We start from the raw sequence: 20,054 nt of genomic DNA on the forward strand, positions 1-20,054 counted from the left end.
TCCGCTTCCACAGCCCACACAGTCGTCCGTACTCGGTCGTCTGAATTAGTCTGAAATCTGACTCCACGAAATATGTAAATACGCGGTCGCGTGCGCGCGCTCACGTATCGGCGTTCGATTCTCGTTCGAGTTTCACGTGTCTTTCCGCCGCGTCGCGAATCGCGAGGCTGACAATAGTGACAATCCACTTAATCGCGACTCTACCTTAAGTGTCCGCGGCCGCCGCGTCGAGCCGATGTCGGAGGTGCGCAAGAGAACGACTGTCGGCGACGCGACGTCGTCAGCGGCAGCGTCGCGGGACGTCAGCGATGATCAGGTAAATTGACGAGATTCCTATCCTTCCGTCGTTCTTTTTTTTCCGTGTCGCGAACATTCCGAAGGGAATTCTGGCGTCCACAGCAGTCCACAGTGTCGATATTTACGCGACCGCCGTTCAACGGCTTCGGCTATCGATCTGCGCTGTTGGCACGACGTACGGGCGGTTATTTGTTGACACGTATTTGACAGCTACTACTAACACATCGTGCGTGGTTTCGGATGCCGCGCTACGGATACGGATAAGTCTGTACGTGTCACGGATATGTAAAGGCCTTCATAAAGGCTCAGACACAATGAGAAAAATAAGGAATAAGGGAATGTCGCATCTCACTTCAGTACACGTACATTAAAGTAAGATGCAACACGCCTTATTCCTTATTCCTTTATTTTATTCCTTATTTTTCTTGTGTCTGAGTCCTAACGCATACACAAACGCATCCTCGGTATTCGCGCGTACGCACACACGCGGGTGCGCAACTGCGCACGCGAAGTAAATAATGCATTTTTCCCGGTTGGGATGGGTGACGGGGGGGGGGTGTTTTGGAGTAGATCAGCTGCCCGAGACAAGCGAGAGATATAATGGAGGATTCACACTGCGTCCGATGTTCGACGTACGACGATCCGACATCCAATAGGAAATTTTTGTCTCTAATAATAAATTCTGTTATTGGATATCGGATCGTCGTACGTCGAACATCGGACGTGATCGGACGCAATGTGAATCTTCCATAAGTAACGGCGCCGACGATTTCTCGTTGAAGAACGAAGTCGAGCTTATTGGATCACACGAGGTTCGCATGATTGCGTCCCGAGGGGGTGACGGGAGAAATGAGAGAGAAAACCTTTAACCTTTAACGCGCCTACTTGCCACCACTCGTTCTTTCGTCCTTCCTTCGTCCTCCCCTGGGTCCGCCGCTCGCGACGATCGTAAAGTTTGCGCGACGATTTTTTAATTAGATAAATGTATCCTCGCGTGTTTCTACGATGCATTTTAATTGCCGCGAATATTTAATTTCCACGTAACACGATACTGTTCTATCTTTTGATTCCATTTTATTTCATTCCATTCTTCATTTCGATATTAGGGGTATTTACAACAAATGTGCATATTTGTATATGTGAAAATAATAGGTATAGATATTTATGTAATATGTCTGTGATTTTAACGAGAATATTTGGCGTTTACACGATAAAATATAATTTACATCTACGTGTATACAATGTAAATTGTGTTTAACGTGTCATCTATGTAAACAATGAATAATCCATATCTATAATTCATCGAACATTTTATATTCGAATTAGAAATACTGGAATTTATGTTTTGGTTGTTGTATTTTTAGTGCTATTAGGTATTTAGTAAATTTAGTTTGAGCACAATTTTCAAGATGATATAAAAAATTAATAAATACTTTTAAAAATTCTAATTTTATAGCTGTGATAAAAAGAAATATTTCTACGTATTATGTGTGTTGCAATGGTGAACTAACAAGCAATACTGCCTTTTGTCGTTTAAAGGCTCATAGGTCACAGCATACATCATAATATTTCTATATTTAGTCTCATGTCTTATATTCAGAATTGTACCGTAAATTTCAAGATTACATCTACATGGATTATTTACATATTGTTCACGTTATGTTTGCACGAACTTTTTTCATTAAACAATCTAATGTAAATTATTATAAATTGACAGATTGATTGACTAATTTATATTAATTTTTCCTAACTGTATTTTTGCAAATAGTCCTTCAAAAATAAAAAGTAGTTTTAGACTAGATCATTCTATGCGTTTCGGTTATAATTTATTAACTGTACAATGACATATAAGAGTTACATATGATACTATAAAAACTATGTTATTAACGCTAACCTTCCTGTGAGCTTTTAAATGATGAAGCAGTATTCCTTAATTCACGGTTTGCAACACACTACATAATGGTTTTTTTAAGTATAAAACCATTATTAATTTTTCATAGCATCCTAAAAGTTGTGCCCAAACCAAGTAATAGCACTGTAAATAAAATTGCAAACAAAATATTAACTTCTGATATTTTTGACGAAATACGAATTTCCGATAATTTAATTAGAGATTATTCATTGTTTACACAGATGAGTCATCTCAGTGAGATGACACGTTAAGCATACTTCTCATTGTATACATGTAGATATATAGATTATTATATTTAAAGCGTGAAGGCCTCCGTACAATGAAAAATATAAGGAACAAGGAACAGATATTAGCGATTAGGACTAAAGAATCAAGAATAAAGTTGGATGCACGATGAAAAATACATGCAGGCAACAGAAACAGGGAATAACACAGGCGATAGATTTTTAACCTATCGGAAGCCGTGTATTAATGCTACACCAGCTTTATTCCTGATTTCTTATTTCTAATCACTAATGTCCCTAATGTCCTTGTTCCTTATATTTGTCATTGTGCAGGAGCCTTAAAAATCCAATTTTTCTTATATGTTATAATGTACTGTTAATAAATAACTTAAATGCATTTAATCTAATTTACTAAAACTTTTTATTCTTGTGTAGGATTGTTCGCAAAATTACAGTTCAAAGAAGTCAATTAATTAATTAATCATTTAATTTATAATAATTTACATTATTTATAATGAAAAAAATTTGTGTTAACATAACGTAAAAAATGCATGTAGAGTAATCTTGAAATTTATAGGAATCCTGGTTTTAACTCTGATTTGCATACTCTGAATTATGCTATGCTCAGAATTATGAAATAAAATATTACTACTATCTATACTTTTTTACTTTTGAATATATGTATCTTTGACTATCTTCTATAGTTATTAATTTAGATGCGAAAGAATTAATACTCCTAAAATAAAATATTTACCTTACAAGTGTTTCCTTATATAAATATCTATTATAATAAATACTTGGAATGTGTTTGTTAGTATATTTAAAGATATATTTAATGATACATATTTAATGAGATGTGTGTATGTGTTAACACACGGTTTAACGTTCAGTATAATTTACGTCAATAACTTTTTTTACTTCCATTCAGAAAGAAGATGTTGAATCTGAAGACGATGCGAAATTGGAGGTGGAGGACTTGGCGAAAACTCTACCTCAAGGAACTGACCATACCCCGCACATTTTAAGTTCCATTCTTTCCGGTCTTCCAGATCGGTAAATATTATTCTTCATTTGAAGTGTGTAATTACTTTATTTTAATTCTATATGAACTTCTAATGCTGTGATTTCTTGCAGTTGGCGAAATTGGATAATTAGAACTATTTTCACTTGGTTTATGATAGCCGGGTTTTGTCTCATTATTTATGGGGGTCCGTTGGCATTGATGATTACAGTAAGTTTGCTTCTAAATATTTGTACAATTAAGTAATACAATGTATCTTTGTATTTGTGCGTGTGTAAAAGATTAATATTTTATATCTCTTTTTATAGACGTTGATTGTGCAAGTAAAATGCTTCGAAGAGATTATTAATATTGGATACGCTGTATATAGAATTCATGGTCTACCATGGTTCAGATCTTTATCGTGGTATTTTTTGATTACCTCGAATTACTTTTTCTACGGGGAAAATTTAATGGATTATTTTGCAGTGGTGATTAATCGAACGGTAAGTGTTACCTTTTCCAATCTGAGTCGCAAACTTCATAAAAAGAAAATATTGATCCTTGTGTGTGCAAAGTTGTATAATTCATACAAGTTACGTGCTTATATAAATGCTACTTGTAATGTTTTCAGAAAGAAAAAATACCATTTGTAAAACGCATTATAGCGTTAGTTTAAATCAATAGCAAAGCCTTAACAAGCCTTATCTCAATACTTTTGTTATGGCTTTATCATTGTGTGAGGCTTTCTTATTAAAGTTATTTAATATAGAAATAATAGAGTGGAGAAAATAATATTAAGAATACTTGGTTAAATTAGTATACATGTTATGATCAAAGCCCGAAACGCGGGCAGTTCTAGGATTGACTAATTAATTCTGCCGAACAACCAAGCGTCTTGGTCAAAGTCAATCCTAGGAATGCCGCGTTTCGGGCTTTGATCATAATATACATATCATATACGCACGCAACATATATGATGCAAATAATAATTTTATTCTTTATTGTCTTTAGGGATATCTACGTGTGCTTGTTACATACCATCGATTTGTCTCATTCTGTCTTTATATCGTTGGCTTTGTATGGTTTGTACTCTCTCTCGTGAAAAAATATTATATGAAGCAATTCTCCCTATTTGCTTGGACGCATGTCGTGTTACTTATTGTCGTAACACAGAGCTATCTCATCATCCAGAATATATTTGAAGGATTGATATGGTATGTATATTACCTATCAAAATGATACACTGTATAAAATAATTACTTATTTTATTAATTATGTCAATTTAGGTTTATCGTACCTGTCAGTATGATTGTCATAAACGATGTGATGGCATACATGTTTGGCTTCTTTTTTGGACGAACACCATTAATAAAATTGTCCCCGAAGAAGACTTGGGAGGGCTTTATCGGTGGCGGTATTTCAACTGTCATACTTGGATTACTGGTAACGTGTTTTATGTAAATAATCAATGGAAGTAAGATCGATGATCGTGTACTAATGTAGTACTGTTGTTTAGATGTCCTACGTTATGTGTCAGTACCGCTATTTCGTCTGTCCTATCGAGTACAGCGAACCTCTGGGAAGAATGACTATGGATTGTGAACCGTCGAGCTTGTTCCAACCACAAGAATATACTTTGCCAAGTAGTTTTCAAGTGATATCAAGAATGGTAACGTATCTTTTTACATAGAATGTTTTTAATCGTATACTGTATGAATGCTCAATTATTTTTTAATACGTGCAGTTAAATGGAAAATCTACCTTGACGGTGTATCCATTTATGCTACATTCGTTGTCGTTGTCAATATTCAGCTCTGTAATTGGTCCATTTGGAGGATTCTTTGCTAGCGGATTCAAACGAGCGTTCAAGATTAAGGTAATTTAGTATTATGTCATTTGACTTATACATTTTTACATTATTATATTTTATTTTACACAATTATTTTCTTTTTATGACTTTGCAGGACTTCGGTGATGTAATCCCCGGCCATGGTGGACTAATGGATAGATTTGATTGTCAGTATTTAATGGCAACATTCGTGAATGTCTATATTTCTTCATTTATTCATACTGCATCACCTCAAAAGCTATTACAGCAGGTAAAATAATAGAGAAAATTGTAATTGTATAATTGTTTATAGTATAAGAACGAATGTTGACAATATTAATTTTTCCTTTGCATTATAAATTAATATGACAAGAAATAAGTAAACATAATTTTTTATATCTTTCGATTTAGGTTTACAGCCTGAAGCCAGAACAACAGTTGCAACTTTTCCAAACGCTAAGAGATTCGTTGGAAAATAGGGGTATGCTAAATTAATATTTTAAATAAAATTAATATTTTTTAAGTTGAAATATGTATTTAATAGCAAAACTGCTGCAGGGATTATTTTTACCTATTAGAAGATATTAGAAAAGATTTCCCGCCTTTTCTAATATTTCAGCAGATGTTATACACAGATGACAATGCAATTAGTATCAAATAATTATAATGATTTGTTAAACTGTGACGAGATGAAGTTTATTTTGTAATTTGTAGACTTGTAAGGGTCATATCATAACGTGATGGGATTATCTAATTGAAAATAATGTAGCCAGAGATGAAAATATTTCTTCCTAATCTCATTTTTCATTTAATTTTTTATTTTATTTTTTTTATAAAAGGTGTTAAATTAAAAAAAAAGTCTTCTTTAATATATTCTGTCCTCTATGAATTTCTTATTATTAAGAACTCATTTACTTTTATATACCGGAACTATGATATATAAGTTACTGAAGTAAAAATTTATAATATGTACAATGTACAAACAGTTGGGAATAGAAAGGTTGTCCGGTTGAGTTTCGGAACGCATCCTATTTATATTTAATATCCAGCTACCATGTGTCAGCAATTACCAATTTTTTTAACAGTTCAATATATTTGACATCTTGTTTGTCTACTCGTATGATGAATTACTGCGCAAGCTACGTGCATTAGTGCTTATTCACTTCCAAATGGGACAACCTTTCTGTCCCAACTGCACTACTGATTAATCTGGTTTAAAAGTAATCAGTTGGATGGATCTATCATAGTTTCAACTATTTTCGTGCATTCCACATTAGATAATCGATATTCTGTCGAATGCGATAGTTTATATTAAACTACGGCACTGTTGGAAATATGAGATATTTTTGTCTAAAAATATGAACCAAAGATAGTCTCATTATGAAGATCCTGTGTTATACATAGCAGCATTTATGCAAAATTTTCTCCATTTTCTGAAATGCCTGCTTATCGTTTTTTATCGAATATTACAAGATACAGACCAAGAGAACCAAATGCTAATTTTATGTAATTTATTCTATTTAAACGAGATATCTTTACTTATAATAAGCAGATCTCAGTAGTTTCTATTTGTAATCGCATTGTTATAGTTGCATTTAAAATTCCGTATGAAACGAATCTCGTTTGTACATATACATTATATGTTTGTTCTTTTATGTAGAATTGATGTAAAAATCTTAACGATTCTATGAATAATCTTTGTTTCGATGAAAGGCATTCTTTTTGTTAAAATTATAATGTTGATTGCTATATGTATAAGTAAAAATACCCTAACGTAATTGTATGTTACGTGTACGTACTGTCGTTAATGTTGGGTAAACGGTTCTACTTAGGAGTTTAGCATTATGCTTTCTTCTTTTTTATATCATATTCATTTAATAAAATAAAAGATTATCTCTAGAGTCATTATTATCATGTTGCATTTTAATAAAGTTATTTGTATTGTATACGATTATTATTGTTTTTACTATCATCGAAATATACGCGAGTACCTAAAAACTTTGAATGGAAGGTGTTGGATAATGACGCAGAGTCCGTTTTTTGAAAAATTTTCAACAATCATATATTTGAACATTATTTTCAATTACACATAAAAATTCAAATTCGGCTTTCAAACCGAAGTCTCGGAAAATCTGAAAAATTCTGAAAATTTCGCATACCTAGGAAATCTTAGAAGTATTTGGATATCTGAAATGTTCAAAATTCTTAAAAATATAATTATTATCTGTATAAAATAAAAAAGTAGATAAAAATAATAATACGAAGTGTTATAAAAGAAAAATATATATTTTCAAGATTTCGTGATTTTCGAAAATTTTCGGTTTGGTATGGCATCCGAAATGATTCTTTGTCATGTCATGAAATGATTCATTGTCACGAACGATCCGATGTGTCCCGAATCCGTCAATAACGTACGTCGGATATCGCATTTAAGTACAAATCTCAAAACTTTCCTGCCGTAAATATATATATAAGCACCCGTATATTTCGTATAAAACAATCCAAAACGTCTTGCCAGTTGACAAAAACTTGCTACCTTTATATGAAATTGCTTGATATATGTGAGCCGTGTGGAATGCATAAATTATTTAGCCAGTGTTACCGTGATTGTAGTACTTACGTTATATCCATAATGCTAAACTTCGAAACATTATTGTGACCTCTATATAAATCCTAGTATTTCCCAGTAAACACCAGAATATGACTGCTACATAATACAGAAACGTAATGGATATTATATATTTTCAATGTTGAGCACTTACTTGTCTAGTTTTATAACTGCGATATAAGTCTGTTTTAAAACTGTTATATTGCTGTTATTTATTGGTTACAACAGCAACATAACTTAAATATATTATACTTATTTGTATTACTGTTCTGTACAATTAGTTATATGTAAATGTCGGATCATCGCCGTTAGATGGCAACCTTTCTCATACATAAAATATGATAAACAGTGGTATAAAAACGGTATATAAATTACAGTACAGCAAAACTTGTATTAGTTGTATTGTGCACACTTTGGGATTGACAGTATATAATTACTGTCATTAATAGCAATTTTTTCCATTGAAATATAATTTATAGTAATATAGGGGAATAAAGAGTGATCAATAACCATACATTTTTTTTGTAACATAACATTTTTGTTACATAGCTGCAAGTTCGTATAAGTAGGAAATTATAACTAACATCTACATTTCGTATAACTTACACGTTATATTACGTGTTACATTTCGGTATATTAGGACTATGTAACTGTTATATATCGGTGTTTGCTGGGTATATAGTATATATATATAACACAACATAGTGAAAAAGATTATACATAAAAATAATTCAATAAAACAATTCTTCGCCAGTGATGAAATAATAAACCAAAAATGTTAATCGGCCTGATTGGCAGTAATTTATTAATATTAACGACGTTTCGACCTCTACTTTGGGTCCTTTTCAAGTTAATTTGCCAATGGTGTAACAACATAAATTGCCGAAAATACACAAATGCCATTAATAAAGTAAAACAAAGTACAGATATTAAACTTACAGATCATTGTGTGTCAAAGTTATAAAAATTTTTTTTAACTTGAAAAGGACCCAAAGTAAAGGTCGAAACGTCATTAATATTAATAAATTACTACCAGTCAGGCCAATTAATATTTTTGGTTTATTATAAAAATAATTATTCAGACAAAATCAATCTCTATTTATTAATCGCATTTTCCACTAGCTGGAAAAATAGAAAATTGATAAATGGAAATGGAGAGAGATCTGTCTACCACGTTTGTATTAGTGTAGTGAACAATTCTGTGGTGTATTATACAATTGATAAAAAATATGGTCCTATAATTATCTAATTTGCCTTACCGTGCAATATTGTGGAAACATCTAGGCAAACACTAATTGAAAAACAATCTTAGGAATGAAATCTTTTCGACAGATATTAGTTAGAAATTACTTTATTGTGCTCCCAATTAGTTCCGATACTGTCCTACAATTGTGCCAATCGTGCTTGATAAATATAGATTTCTTACGTAAATTATATGCGCTGAATTGATATGGCACAATCAAAACTAGCTTTGCGTAATTAGATCAATATAAATTATATGTACGATACAATATTATGCGGTACATACTGCTAAAGTATGATGCTCAGATCTGATTATTGTTATTGTTTTGAAATGTTGAATGAATTGCGCTTAATTCAACAGACATACAATCATTTCTATCGATTCATGCAATCAATTCATTTCTATTACTTCACACTTCGATTTTAATTTTAGTGTCGCCGTTGCCGTATAACGATAAATATTGTGGCATTATTTCTTCGTTCAATATTTCAAGGCTATTTCAATTAAGGTTTGAGCAAATCTCAAAAAGAGAATCCGAAAGAAAATTTATCACCTGTAATTATACAATTATATATAAAATATGTCCATATATGTTTTCTTTCTCTTGTATAATCTCTGTTCGTAAATACAAGAAAAATAATAAGAATTTAAAAAATTATTTTTGCATTAATTTTTTTTCTTTTTTTACAAGAAAGTTAAGTTTGAAGACATGAGAAAAAATTGCCTACATATAATATAATTATACATACGAACAAAGATTGTACAAAAAAAAGAAAAAATTTACATAAACATATTTTATACATAATTATATATGAACTTTTTTTCCTGGGAATATACATGTCTAATTAAAAACTTTGAGTTTGTAGATGCCTTTTTACTTATAAACGTTTTCTATAGCGAAAAACTTACGAGGCATTAGAGAGATATAATGATAAATGGATCAAACATATATTATATATACATGTATATTTATTTAATAGAAAATATAAGAGAAAAAGTATATATAAATGTATAGAGTATAGATGGAAGTTACTCGAAGAACTATGTTACAAATTATATACAATTTTAAATTCGGGATAACCTGAGTTTTAATATATGATGATATATTTATGTAGCGATAAAAAAAATAAAATCCTGAAAGATTAACGCTGTTAAACACAATCGTTTTATTATACATTTCACCGTTCCGCTATTACACAAAATTATTTTATTTCGTTGCCATCTATATTACATTATTATGTTACAATCGAATTCCTCTATCTAAGATTATTAAGCGTTTTCTTTATTTTCCCGATCTTTCTTATGCATATCGGTTCGTAATCATAAAATGTAAATAGTAAAAGAAAAAAATTTTTGAAAAGAATAGAGATTTTAGAACAGAGTTTAGAGTTTAAAATTTTTCGTTTTTCTCCTTTTTCTATTTATCGGAAGCTAATTGGCTGTTACGTCGTGAGCTGTCGTCATATTCCCCTAACGTTACCATGCTGTACAGATCTAGGATTAGGCTTATTATCATCGATAAATATTAAATCTTCTTTCCATTATATTCCTTTTGAATTTCGTTTGTTCTTTAGTTTCCTCTTTCTCGGTATGTGTGTGTGTATACTGTGTATAGGTGAATAATGTCCGTTTCTTGGCTTGATATTGCTGAAGCGGATTAGTTCAAGTATTACTGCATGAGTTTAGGGTGAGTTTAACGTGCAAATTATGGGTTTAGGCGTGTAGGGTTTAAGGGGTAGTTTTTCTAGAAGAAATTAAAAAAGTATGGAATAAGGAATTAACAGTGTCACGCGTTAAGTTAAAAAAGTTGGTATGAGTGTGTTTAAGGTATATTGTAAACCAAGTCCATTTCATGGCTTTGTATAGCTGAAATTAAATAAACGTACGTAGTTTCCTCTTTCTCTTCATTTGTAGCATTTCACTTTTAGACAATGCTACAGAGGATTAAAACAGTCAGTGTTTGTTCAAAATTATTCAAAATTAACAATTCAAAAATAAGTGAACTATCAGTAATAGGTTAGGAGACACACCTTCCGCCATGATACTGAGTGCGTTCCTAAAGATATCGAGTTTTAAATCGAACTTGAGATCTGAGGGTGCCATTACATGGAGCGCGGAAACGCGGAAACGCGGAAACGCGGAAGCGCGGAAGACAAAATTTACTAGATTTCCGTCGATCCGTTCCGTCTGTTTTGAATGCCTTAATATTACATGGAGCATATTTTGAGCGGAAAAGCGGAACGGAGAATTATAAAATATTAATTTTTAACGGTATTTATTGATCAAAATGCTTGTATTCAATAAATAAACTGAAAAGATAAGCATACTAATACAAATTGCAATGAATTAAGTCAACACACATTTAATAAAGGAATATAAATGTCAAGTTATTACCAGATTGTTCCGCTTTTCCGCGCAGATTGTGCTCCATGTAATATAAAGAGAAATAAACTTGCGGAACGAGCGCGTCAAATATTCGTTCTTTTTCTCTGTACCTTTGCACTCAGATACCTCAGGTAGGTTATGTATTTTTACAATATGTTTATAATATATAATATATTTATAATATATTTAAAATATTTTGTAGACATTTCTCCGTAAAGTTGGAAAAGTGATTTAATTGGTATAAACTATTCGGTAGAACAAGCGCATAAGTGCCCTTCCGCGAGTCGGGCACGATCACCGGATGCGGCACGTAGATGATCGAGTAGAGTTGCTCGTTGATCCTCACGTCGTCTCGCATCTTCCTGCCCAGCAGCTTCCAGATGTGATTGAGATCGGAGCCGAACTTCCGCAGCTCGTCGTCCTCGATGTTCTGCAGGAACTTGGGAGTGGCCGTCCAGTCAGCCGGGTCCCAGTCCTCGAACTCGTGGCCGGGCATCTCGAACGTGTCGTTGACGAACTTCTCCACCTGGTGCTTGTTCGGCGCGTAGTTCATGCTTTTAGCCGTGAAGCTCCTGGTACAGGCTAGTGGCACGTGTGAAAGACTCGACGTGTGAAGTGTCGACTCCAGTTCCGTGGGAAGATTCTGCGGCAGGCAGGACACGCAGCTCTGCTGCACCTCGTTGCTGGCCCTCCTCAACGTCCAGTCTCTGACGTAGACTGCGGTCGTCGCGATCTACCGACGCCGGTCTTGGAATAATTCGAGCAGTTCTGACCGGGACATTTCTGTATCGCGTTGGTGTGACTCCTGCCAACTTGCGACGAGCTTTCTTTGGATGAGCACTTGGCCGGGGTCTTGGTACAAGCGGATGCGCAGGTCGTCATCGTTTCGTCTGTCCTGCAGGGCTAGGTGGCTCGATCACGACAAAAGTGGTGTCCGTCAAGTATATCATGGATCCAAATATCATGTTAATGATTATTATGAAGTTTCTTATTCAAGCAAGAGATGAACCGATGAGACATGCAGAAATAACAATGAAAAAAGTTACTGCAATGTATTACTTGTACTTGCGTTACAAGAAATTGGAAGAGCAAAAGAATCGAAGAATATGGGTACGACCTATTTTTACCGAAGAAAGAAGACTTGCACAAGGTGACAGCAACAATTTACTTGTGGAGATGCAATTGACAGATCCCGAAAAATATTTTAACTATCTCAGAATGTCATCAACAATCTTCAACGAGTTACTCAAGATTGTTGGACCATTGATCGAAAAACAAACAGCAGTTCAAAAACCAATACCGGCTAGGACGAGATTAGAGGTGACTATACGTTGGTTGGCATCAGGTGACAGCATGATGTCGCTATCATATGCTTATCGCATTGCCCAATGCACACTATCACATATTATTCCGGAAACGTGTGAAGCAATTTGGATCTCTCTACAGAAGAAGGTTATGGTTGATCCAACTGAAGAAAATTGGAGTAGGATTGCAGAAGATTTCGAACTGATATGCCAATTTCCACACTGCATAGGCGCTATCGATGGAAAGCATGTCGAAATTCAGGTATGTATATTATGAATTTATTTACAATAATTCAGGTTCAATATATTACACATTAATAATGCAATGACATATGTGAAATGAGAAATATATATATCACAATAATGGTTCTCAATTTGCAGGCACCGCCTCGTAGTGGCTCATGCTACTACAACTATAAAGGAAGGCACAGCATAAACTTGCTCGCAGTAAGTGATGCCAAGAACCGTTTTATTATTGTGGATATTGGAGCTGAGGGAAGGCAAAGCGACGGAGGTGTTTTCGAAAACAGCGGATTACCACATCTACTAGAAACGAATGCTCTCCATATTCCTCTACCTACACATCTAAATCATATGGATTCGGATTTTCCGTACGTTTTATTGGGAGATGAGGCCTTTCCTCTGAGATCATATATGATGCGACCGTACCCTCGCAGTAGACAGCTGAATATCAACAGAAAAATTTTTAACTATCGCCTGAGTCGAGCAAGGAGAACAGTAGAATGTGCTTTCGGACTTTTGGTTGCAAGATGGAGAATATATCGTCGACCTCTTGTTGCATGCACACGTACTGCTGTAAAAGCTGTACAAGCAACGGTTGTCTTACATAATTTTATTATTAATAATGAATTAAATCTACCATTTACAGCAAGACGGTATTCTAATATGCGAGAAGAAGAACACAATCTCCTAATTACAAGTACCGGACTTACAGCTGTAAATCATAGAAATGTTTCGCAAAAGTCTACAGCATTGAAAATTCGAGATAACTTTGCTCATTATTTCGAACATGTAAATCCTCTACCATGGCAGTTGGACAAAGTTTTAACTAACAACTTTTAAAACATAGTTTCTCCATTTAATGCATTGTATTCGTAAATAAAATATTTTGTGAATATATAATTCGAAAGTTTTTTGCCACACAATATTTGTATGTAGCCTGTTTTGACGATCTATATTTCTATAGTTTAATAATTTGTACAATGTAATAAATCGAATAAAAAAATATTTTATTTTATATATATATATAATGAAATATATAAAAAAATATATCAAGAAAGTAATATTTTTATTAGGGATTCTCTCGCTCCGCAAGTTCCATATCCTCCTCTTGGATAGCAATATCCATCATTCTTCTTTGCAGATTTCTGCGTCGTAAGTAGGGTAGTCGGCGTAAAATGTCACCAAGCTGATCTAAATAGCTGTCCACTACATCACGTTTCTTCCGTGACGTTTCATCAATTATATTGAGAAATTTAGTTTCCATATCAGCTTGCCTTTGTGCAATCTTTGCTTCTGTAAATAATAATATATGCCTAATTAATAATCTGTACTTAATAATGCATGATGAGTATCTAAAATACATGAAACCAAAAGACAATTGCCGCATACTTTTCTTTCTCGCCTCTGACGGTGAACATGATTTTCGTGATGATGCGTTTGATGTACTTGCAACGTCCATCGTGGAATCATCACAAGTGAAGTAGTCTGCATCAGCCATGTCATTCCTTTGCATATCATTGTCATCAAGATGGGATGAATTCACTTCCAAAAGGGGCTGGATGGAGCTGACAGTCCTGGAAACAAAATAATTTTACAAATTATGACATTCAATTGCACGCAATTTGAATGTTTGTAAAATCTCAGTTGAAAGATAATATAAATACTTACGGTGCTGTCTGTAGAGTATCGTCGAGAAATTTCATTTCTTCGTAATGAGCAAAAGAACTACGTAATGGATGGCCAGATTCCGCCCCAGAACCACTTCGTACGTATCCACGCATTTTCTTTCTAGCCTTTGTATACTGATCTCGAAGGTTTTTCCATTTCTGTTTTGCTTCTTCCATAGATAGAGATCCTATGATATTGTACAGAAAATCGTAAATTATTTACTTTATCATGCAAATAATATAATTCATATAAATAATTAAAGAATGATCTCACCATCAAATATGTTTACAATTTCTTGCCAAAGATTGTCTTTTATTAATTTTGTCCTATCTTTCAATGGAATAGAATGGTCCCACAAAGGCCTTCGGGTACGAACTAATTCAATCAGCAACTCATCTTGTGTGAGTGCAGACTGTACATCTCTTTCTTTCGTATGCGGTATATTTTCAGTTTCATGTCTTTTTCCTTTAAAATAAATAAAAATAATAATGACTTAAATTACCATAAAATGACTCAATTATCTGTTCTAGTGGATCAATAATTAATTTTTTACAACATTTCAATGCTTGTGTGTACTTAATAAGTTGTTTAACACTATCCCATATGTAAAATATACATTGTCAAAACCAAAATTTATTAATGTGTAATAATAATTATTTATAATAGCATTCACCATTTTGTAAAGTTATTATGTCCCTCAAGGAAGAACTTTATATGTAATATATATATATATATTACAATTATCTTCCATTATAATACGGTAAATTAAACTAAAACGTTATTTAACATACTTATAGTGGCCACGGCATTTTCGTCAACATTTATGGCCTCAGTATTTTCATCATATGCACTAAAACAATGATGGTCTAAAATTGTTCCACATGATCCACGTAAAATGAAACCGCAGTATCCACACTTTATAGCCTGCAAACATATACAAGTGTTTAATTATCTTTATATCACATAAAGTGAGGTTATGACTTCATTCAGTAGGTATTAATATTAATTTTTTTAAAATTTGATTTAAGCGTTATGTCAATTTATTATTAATTTACAAATACTATAATATACTTAATACTCGATACTCAAATACTTACTGGGCCGTTCATTATAATAAACGTTTTAACACTTCTTTATATATCTGTTTGCACTTCTTGGCACACACACACACACGAAACAGTCAAAACACGCATAAATTCCGCTGTTCCGCTCAAATGAGATAGAAAGAAGCGACGGAAACGCGGAATCTAGTTACTTTCTTTCCGCGTTTCCGCGTTTCCGCGTTTCCGCGCTCCATGTAATGGCACCCTGAGGGTGCCATTACATGGAGCGCGGAAACGCGGAAACGCGGAAGCGCGGAACAGAATAGTAACTAGATTCCGCGTTTCTGCGAGTTGAGTCCCGCACGTTTGAACGGAAAAGCGGAATCCGCTATTATCGTGTATGTATGTATGTATGGCTGCGTTTCGATATTCACTGCCAGTACTTAACGCAGCCTATGTATGTACCCTGGCTTGCATATAAGATATACTTCATAATAACCATCAACATAATGTTTGGATCTATAATATTATACTGCCACTTTTATTAAATAATAAAGTAATCGAAGAGTATGTGTAAAAGCTTTTTTTTCAATGTGATTAAACAGCTCCGAAATTTGATGGAGTATACTGTATCCGCGTTGACAACGGATTTTGACGCGTTCGTTCCGCGAGTTTGTTTCTCCTTATATTACATGGAGCACAATTTGCGCGGAAAAGCGGAACAGTATAGTGACAAATAGACATTTGTATTCATTTCTTAAAATTGTGTTCACTTAATTCATTGCAATTTTTATTAATATGCTTATCTTTTCAGCTTATCTATTGAATACAAGCATTTTAATCAATAAATACCGTTAAAAATTAATATTTTATAATTCTCCGTTCCGCTTTTCCGCTCAAAATATGCTACATGTAATATTAAGGCATTCAAAACAGACGGAACGGATCGACGGAAATCTAGTAAATTTTGTCTTCCGCGCTTCCGCGTTTCCGCGTTTCCGCGCTCCATGTAATGGCACCCTATACCTAGGCCTTAGGCAATAGGCAATAGGAACCAAAGATGCCAACTTTACGTTTCAGCAGCCATCTTCAAGCCAGTGCTGCCAGCGCTAAAAATCTATAGTTTACGTTACATACACTATAGATTTTCAGTTGACTCGGTACTCGCTTCTCGCTACGTGAGAGGGATATTGTCGCGGGAGAACACTGTGTGCCGATTGGTCATTTCGAATTGCATGCATTTATCGCATGGTATCATCGTGCTCTCGCGGTATCACGCGATCTCGTCGCGTGATAACCTTCTCCTCACATTTCGCCGTTTTTCGCGACGACACATTGAATCCTGAAGTTTCTCTAAACGCGATAAAGATACAAATTGAAGTTTTCAATGCGAAGAAAATTATTATTCCTGACAGGAGTTATTTTTAAGAGCTGAAGTGAAGTACTTAAGTATGGGCAAGTACGAAAAAGACAAACGAAAATATTGTAAGGAGTGGGAGTCCACCGAATGGGCTAAAGGTAAACTTGTGTATTTTACAAATGATACTGTAAAGAGTGTAAAGCATGAATGCGAGCCTTTGTACATACTACATATGTATATAATGTGGTGCTTTATTTCGTATTCGATAATTTCGATACCGTGTTTAACGTTGAGATAAAACCGTTATTGTAGGATGGTTGCAACACATTGACTCGGCAAAATACAAGAATCCGAACGATCCAAACGAAGCTTATTGTAAAATTTGCGATCAATCATTGAGACGTCATCTTTCGGATCTTCAAAAACATGCACGTTCGAAAAAGCACAGGGAGAATTCTGCAGTGTTGAACAGGACAAAATATAAATCTTTGATGAGCCACGGTAACAGCCATTGAGATTGATTCCATGTTTTCATTCTCCAGCCTTATCCTCAAAAGTTCATCCGTTACACGTTAAGCTGGAGGATATAAAGCTGAGAATGTTTTAAATAATAGAAACACAATGAACTATAGTGCAGAATTCTTGTATATTTATATGATTTATCTTTTATTATTTGAAGGATATCAGGCTACAATAACTGCAGAGAAGAAAATCGTGGATATAAAGCTAGCATTATATATAACAACCCTAATGAAAATTCTCTTATGAGAACTCATACGATCTCTCTTACGAGATCTTAAATGAAAACGCATATGAGATATCCAACCAAAACATCATATGACAGCGCATACGAGATCTCAATCAATATTGCATATGAGATATCATATAGTATCACATATGAGATATCATTTAATATTATTAAAAAAATTTTATATGACATCGCATACAATAGGGCTCTGCGTTCGGAAACGTCACCCGGGTACACACGGGTATGTATACTCACTCGCTGAGATAGAAAGAGAAGGAAGTATACTCGTACGCTCTCGGGTGACGTTCTGAACGCAGCCTATCACATGCGATGCCATGTAAAATTGCATGTAACATCTATTTCTTATATAAAGTGTAACAAATCTAATGAAAATACATTTAGCTGTAATATTTTTTTAACATAAATGTTTTTGCAGTTTTAAACATAAATTATTAATATATAGAAAAAGAATTATAAAGAATATATAGAGAAAGAGCCGGGATTTAGTTGCACATTTCGGGCCGATTCCCGAGGCGACGCCGACGCCTTTTGTACCCCCATTACTTACCGCTCGAGGCTCAGCGGCCGAGCCGCCGATCGCTCACGTGACGCGTAATCTCAGGCGAAGTATTCTCGCTATTTGTAGAATAAATTTCAATCTACTGGTGTTTTATATGATTCACGCTTGTTGAAGTATAAAAAATTGAAATTTATACATGTAATATGTATATATATTATATGTGAGGTACAAGAGGGTGGCAGTGTGGTCTTGTGGTAAAGCGCCAGACTCGTAATCCCGAGAACCCGGGTTCGAGTCCACCTAACCACAGGAATTTTTATATTCCAAACTGCACCTCTCCGCACGAGTGGGGCTCGTGCGGAGAAACTGGGCTATCTTTCGGAGGAGACATGGAGAAATTAAATGTACTTCTTTGTATTTAGAAGAATAAGAAACTTCATGTAAAGCTCTTTCTCCATAATTGTCTTTGTATCTGATCTTGTTCAGATATTAAATTAAATTAAATTAAATTTGAAATTGGTCGTCAAGCTAGAGGAGCTTGGGAGTTTTTTTTTTATAATTTAGTAATTTAATAAAAACGCCGCTTGTTAAAGTATAAAAAAAATAAAAAAAAAAAACTCCCAAGCTCCCCTAGCTTGACGACCAATTTCAAATTTAATTTAATTTAATTTAATTTCTGAACAAGACCAGATACAAAGACAACTGTATCAGAATTGCCAAGAGCGAGCAGTGGCACTGGAGAAAGAGCTTTATATGAAGTTTTTTATACTTCTAAATACAAAGAAGTACATTTAATTTCTCCATGTCTCCTCCGAAAGATAGCCCAGTTTCTCCGCACGAGCCCCACTCGTGCGGGGGGTGGCAGTTTGGAATATAAAAATTCCAATTCCTGTGGTCAGGTGGACTCGAACCCGGGTCCTCGGGATTACGAGTCTGGCGCTTTACCACAAGACCACCCTCTTGTACCTCATATACATTATATACATATTACATATTACATGTATAAATTTCAATTTTTACACTTTAACAAGCGTGATCATATAACACAAAAGTATATTGAAATTTATTCTACAAATAGCGAGAATACTTCGCCTGAGATTACGCGTCACGTGAGCGATCGGCGGCTCGGGCCGCTGAGCCTCGAGCGGTAATGGGGGTGTAGGCGTCGGCGTCGCCTCGAGAATCGGCCCGAAATGTGCAATTAAATCCCGGCTGTTGCCAAAGTTGAAATTTTTTTATTCTGAAAAACTATAAGTCTAAATTAATAAACAATATTTTATTTTAATTTATTTGAAAGTATATTTAAAAAATACATTTTTGTATTTACAAAAGATTAATATTTACATGTTATACGCAATTGATTAAAAAGTTTAATAGGGTATTAATAATGATACAAATTTGGCAATGTACAAATATAATAATTCATATTTACTTTTATAAATACGCAAACTTGAACAATTTTTACTGGTTTCTATTCCTATAATTTCATGGCCAATAGTTACGTACGGAATTTATAAATTTACATAAGGAAGCTGATGTGTTGACAATATTACAAAGAGTAATTTCTTTATTAGTTGTATTGTCAACTAAGAAGTATTTATCCGGATAAACGTATTATCTGCACAACAATGCGAAAACCATATTGTCAGAACGTATTGTTCTTTTCTG

General features: G+C 34.0%; 3 protein-coding genes across 4 annotated transcripts; 2 read left to right on the forward strand and 1 right to left on the reverse strand.

Moving 5' to 3' along the window:
* The first annotated feature begins 13 nt into the window (after positions 1–13).
* Cds (CDP-diacylglycerol synthase) lies at positions 14–10,261 on the forward strand. 2 transcript variants are annotated; one of them, XM_077409854.1, is made up of 10 exons: positions 14–316; positions 3,362–3,486; positions 3,568–3,664; positions 3,763–3,939; positions 4,448–4,650; positions 4,723–4,879; positions 4,953–5,105; positions 5,181–5,312; positions 5,401–5,535; positions 5,676–10,261. In XM_077409854.1, the coding sequence occupies exons 1-10, from the start codon at positions 236–238 to the stop codon at positions 5,757–5,759; spliced, it is 1,344 nt and encodes a 447-aa protein (XP_077265980.1). In that variant the 5' UTR covers positions 14–235; the 3' UTR covers positions 5,760–10,261. The 2 variants fall into 2 exon arrangements, with proteins under 2 accessions (XP_077265980.1, XP_077265981.1); XM_077409855.1 differs by lacking the exon at positions 14–316 and adding an exon at positions 1,242–1,449.
* A 3,772-nt stretch (positions 10,262–14,033) lies between these two features.
* Positions 14,034–15,976, reverse strand: LOC143899515 (uncharacterized). Its single transcript, XM_077409857.1, has 6 exons — positions 15,813–15,976; positions 15,507–15,639; positions 14,989–15,180; positions 14,716–14,902; positions 14,437–14,621; positions 14,034–14,340 (listed from the first exon to the last, which is right to left on the reverse strand). The coding sequence occupies exons 1-6, from the start codon at positions 15,822–15,824 to the stop codon at positions 14,117–14,119; spliced, it is 933 nt and encodes a 310-aa protein (XP_077265983.1). The 5' UTR covers positions 15,825–15,976; the 3' UTR covers positions 14,034–14,116.
* A 137-nt stretch (positions 15,977–16,113) lies between these two features.
* LOC143899516 (uncharacterized) lies at positions 16,114–17,979 on the forward strand. Its single transcript, XM_077409858.1, has 3 exons — positions 16,114–17,276; positions 17,431–17,619; positions 17,798–17,979. The coding sequence occupies exons 1-3, from the start codon at positions 17,210–17,212 to the stop codon at positions 17,884–17,886; spliced, it is 345 nt and encodes a 114-aa protein (XP_077265984.1). The 5' UTR covers positions 16,114–17,209; the 3' UTR covers positions 17,887–17,979.
* The last annotated feature ends 2,075 nt before the right edge of the window (positions 17,980–20,054 follow it).

This window comes from Temnothorax americanus, unplaced genomic scaffold (assembly GCF_048541705.1).
Source record: "Temnothorax americanus isolate GAGA-0224 unplaced genomic scaffold, ASM4854170v1 Scaffold27, whole genome shotgun sequence".
NCBI classification, from domain to species: domain Eukaryota; kingdom Metazoa; phylum Arthropoda; class Insecta; order Hymenoptera; family Formicidae; genus Temnothorax; species Temnothorax americanus.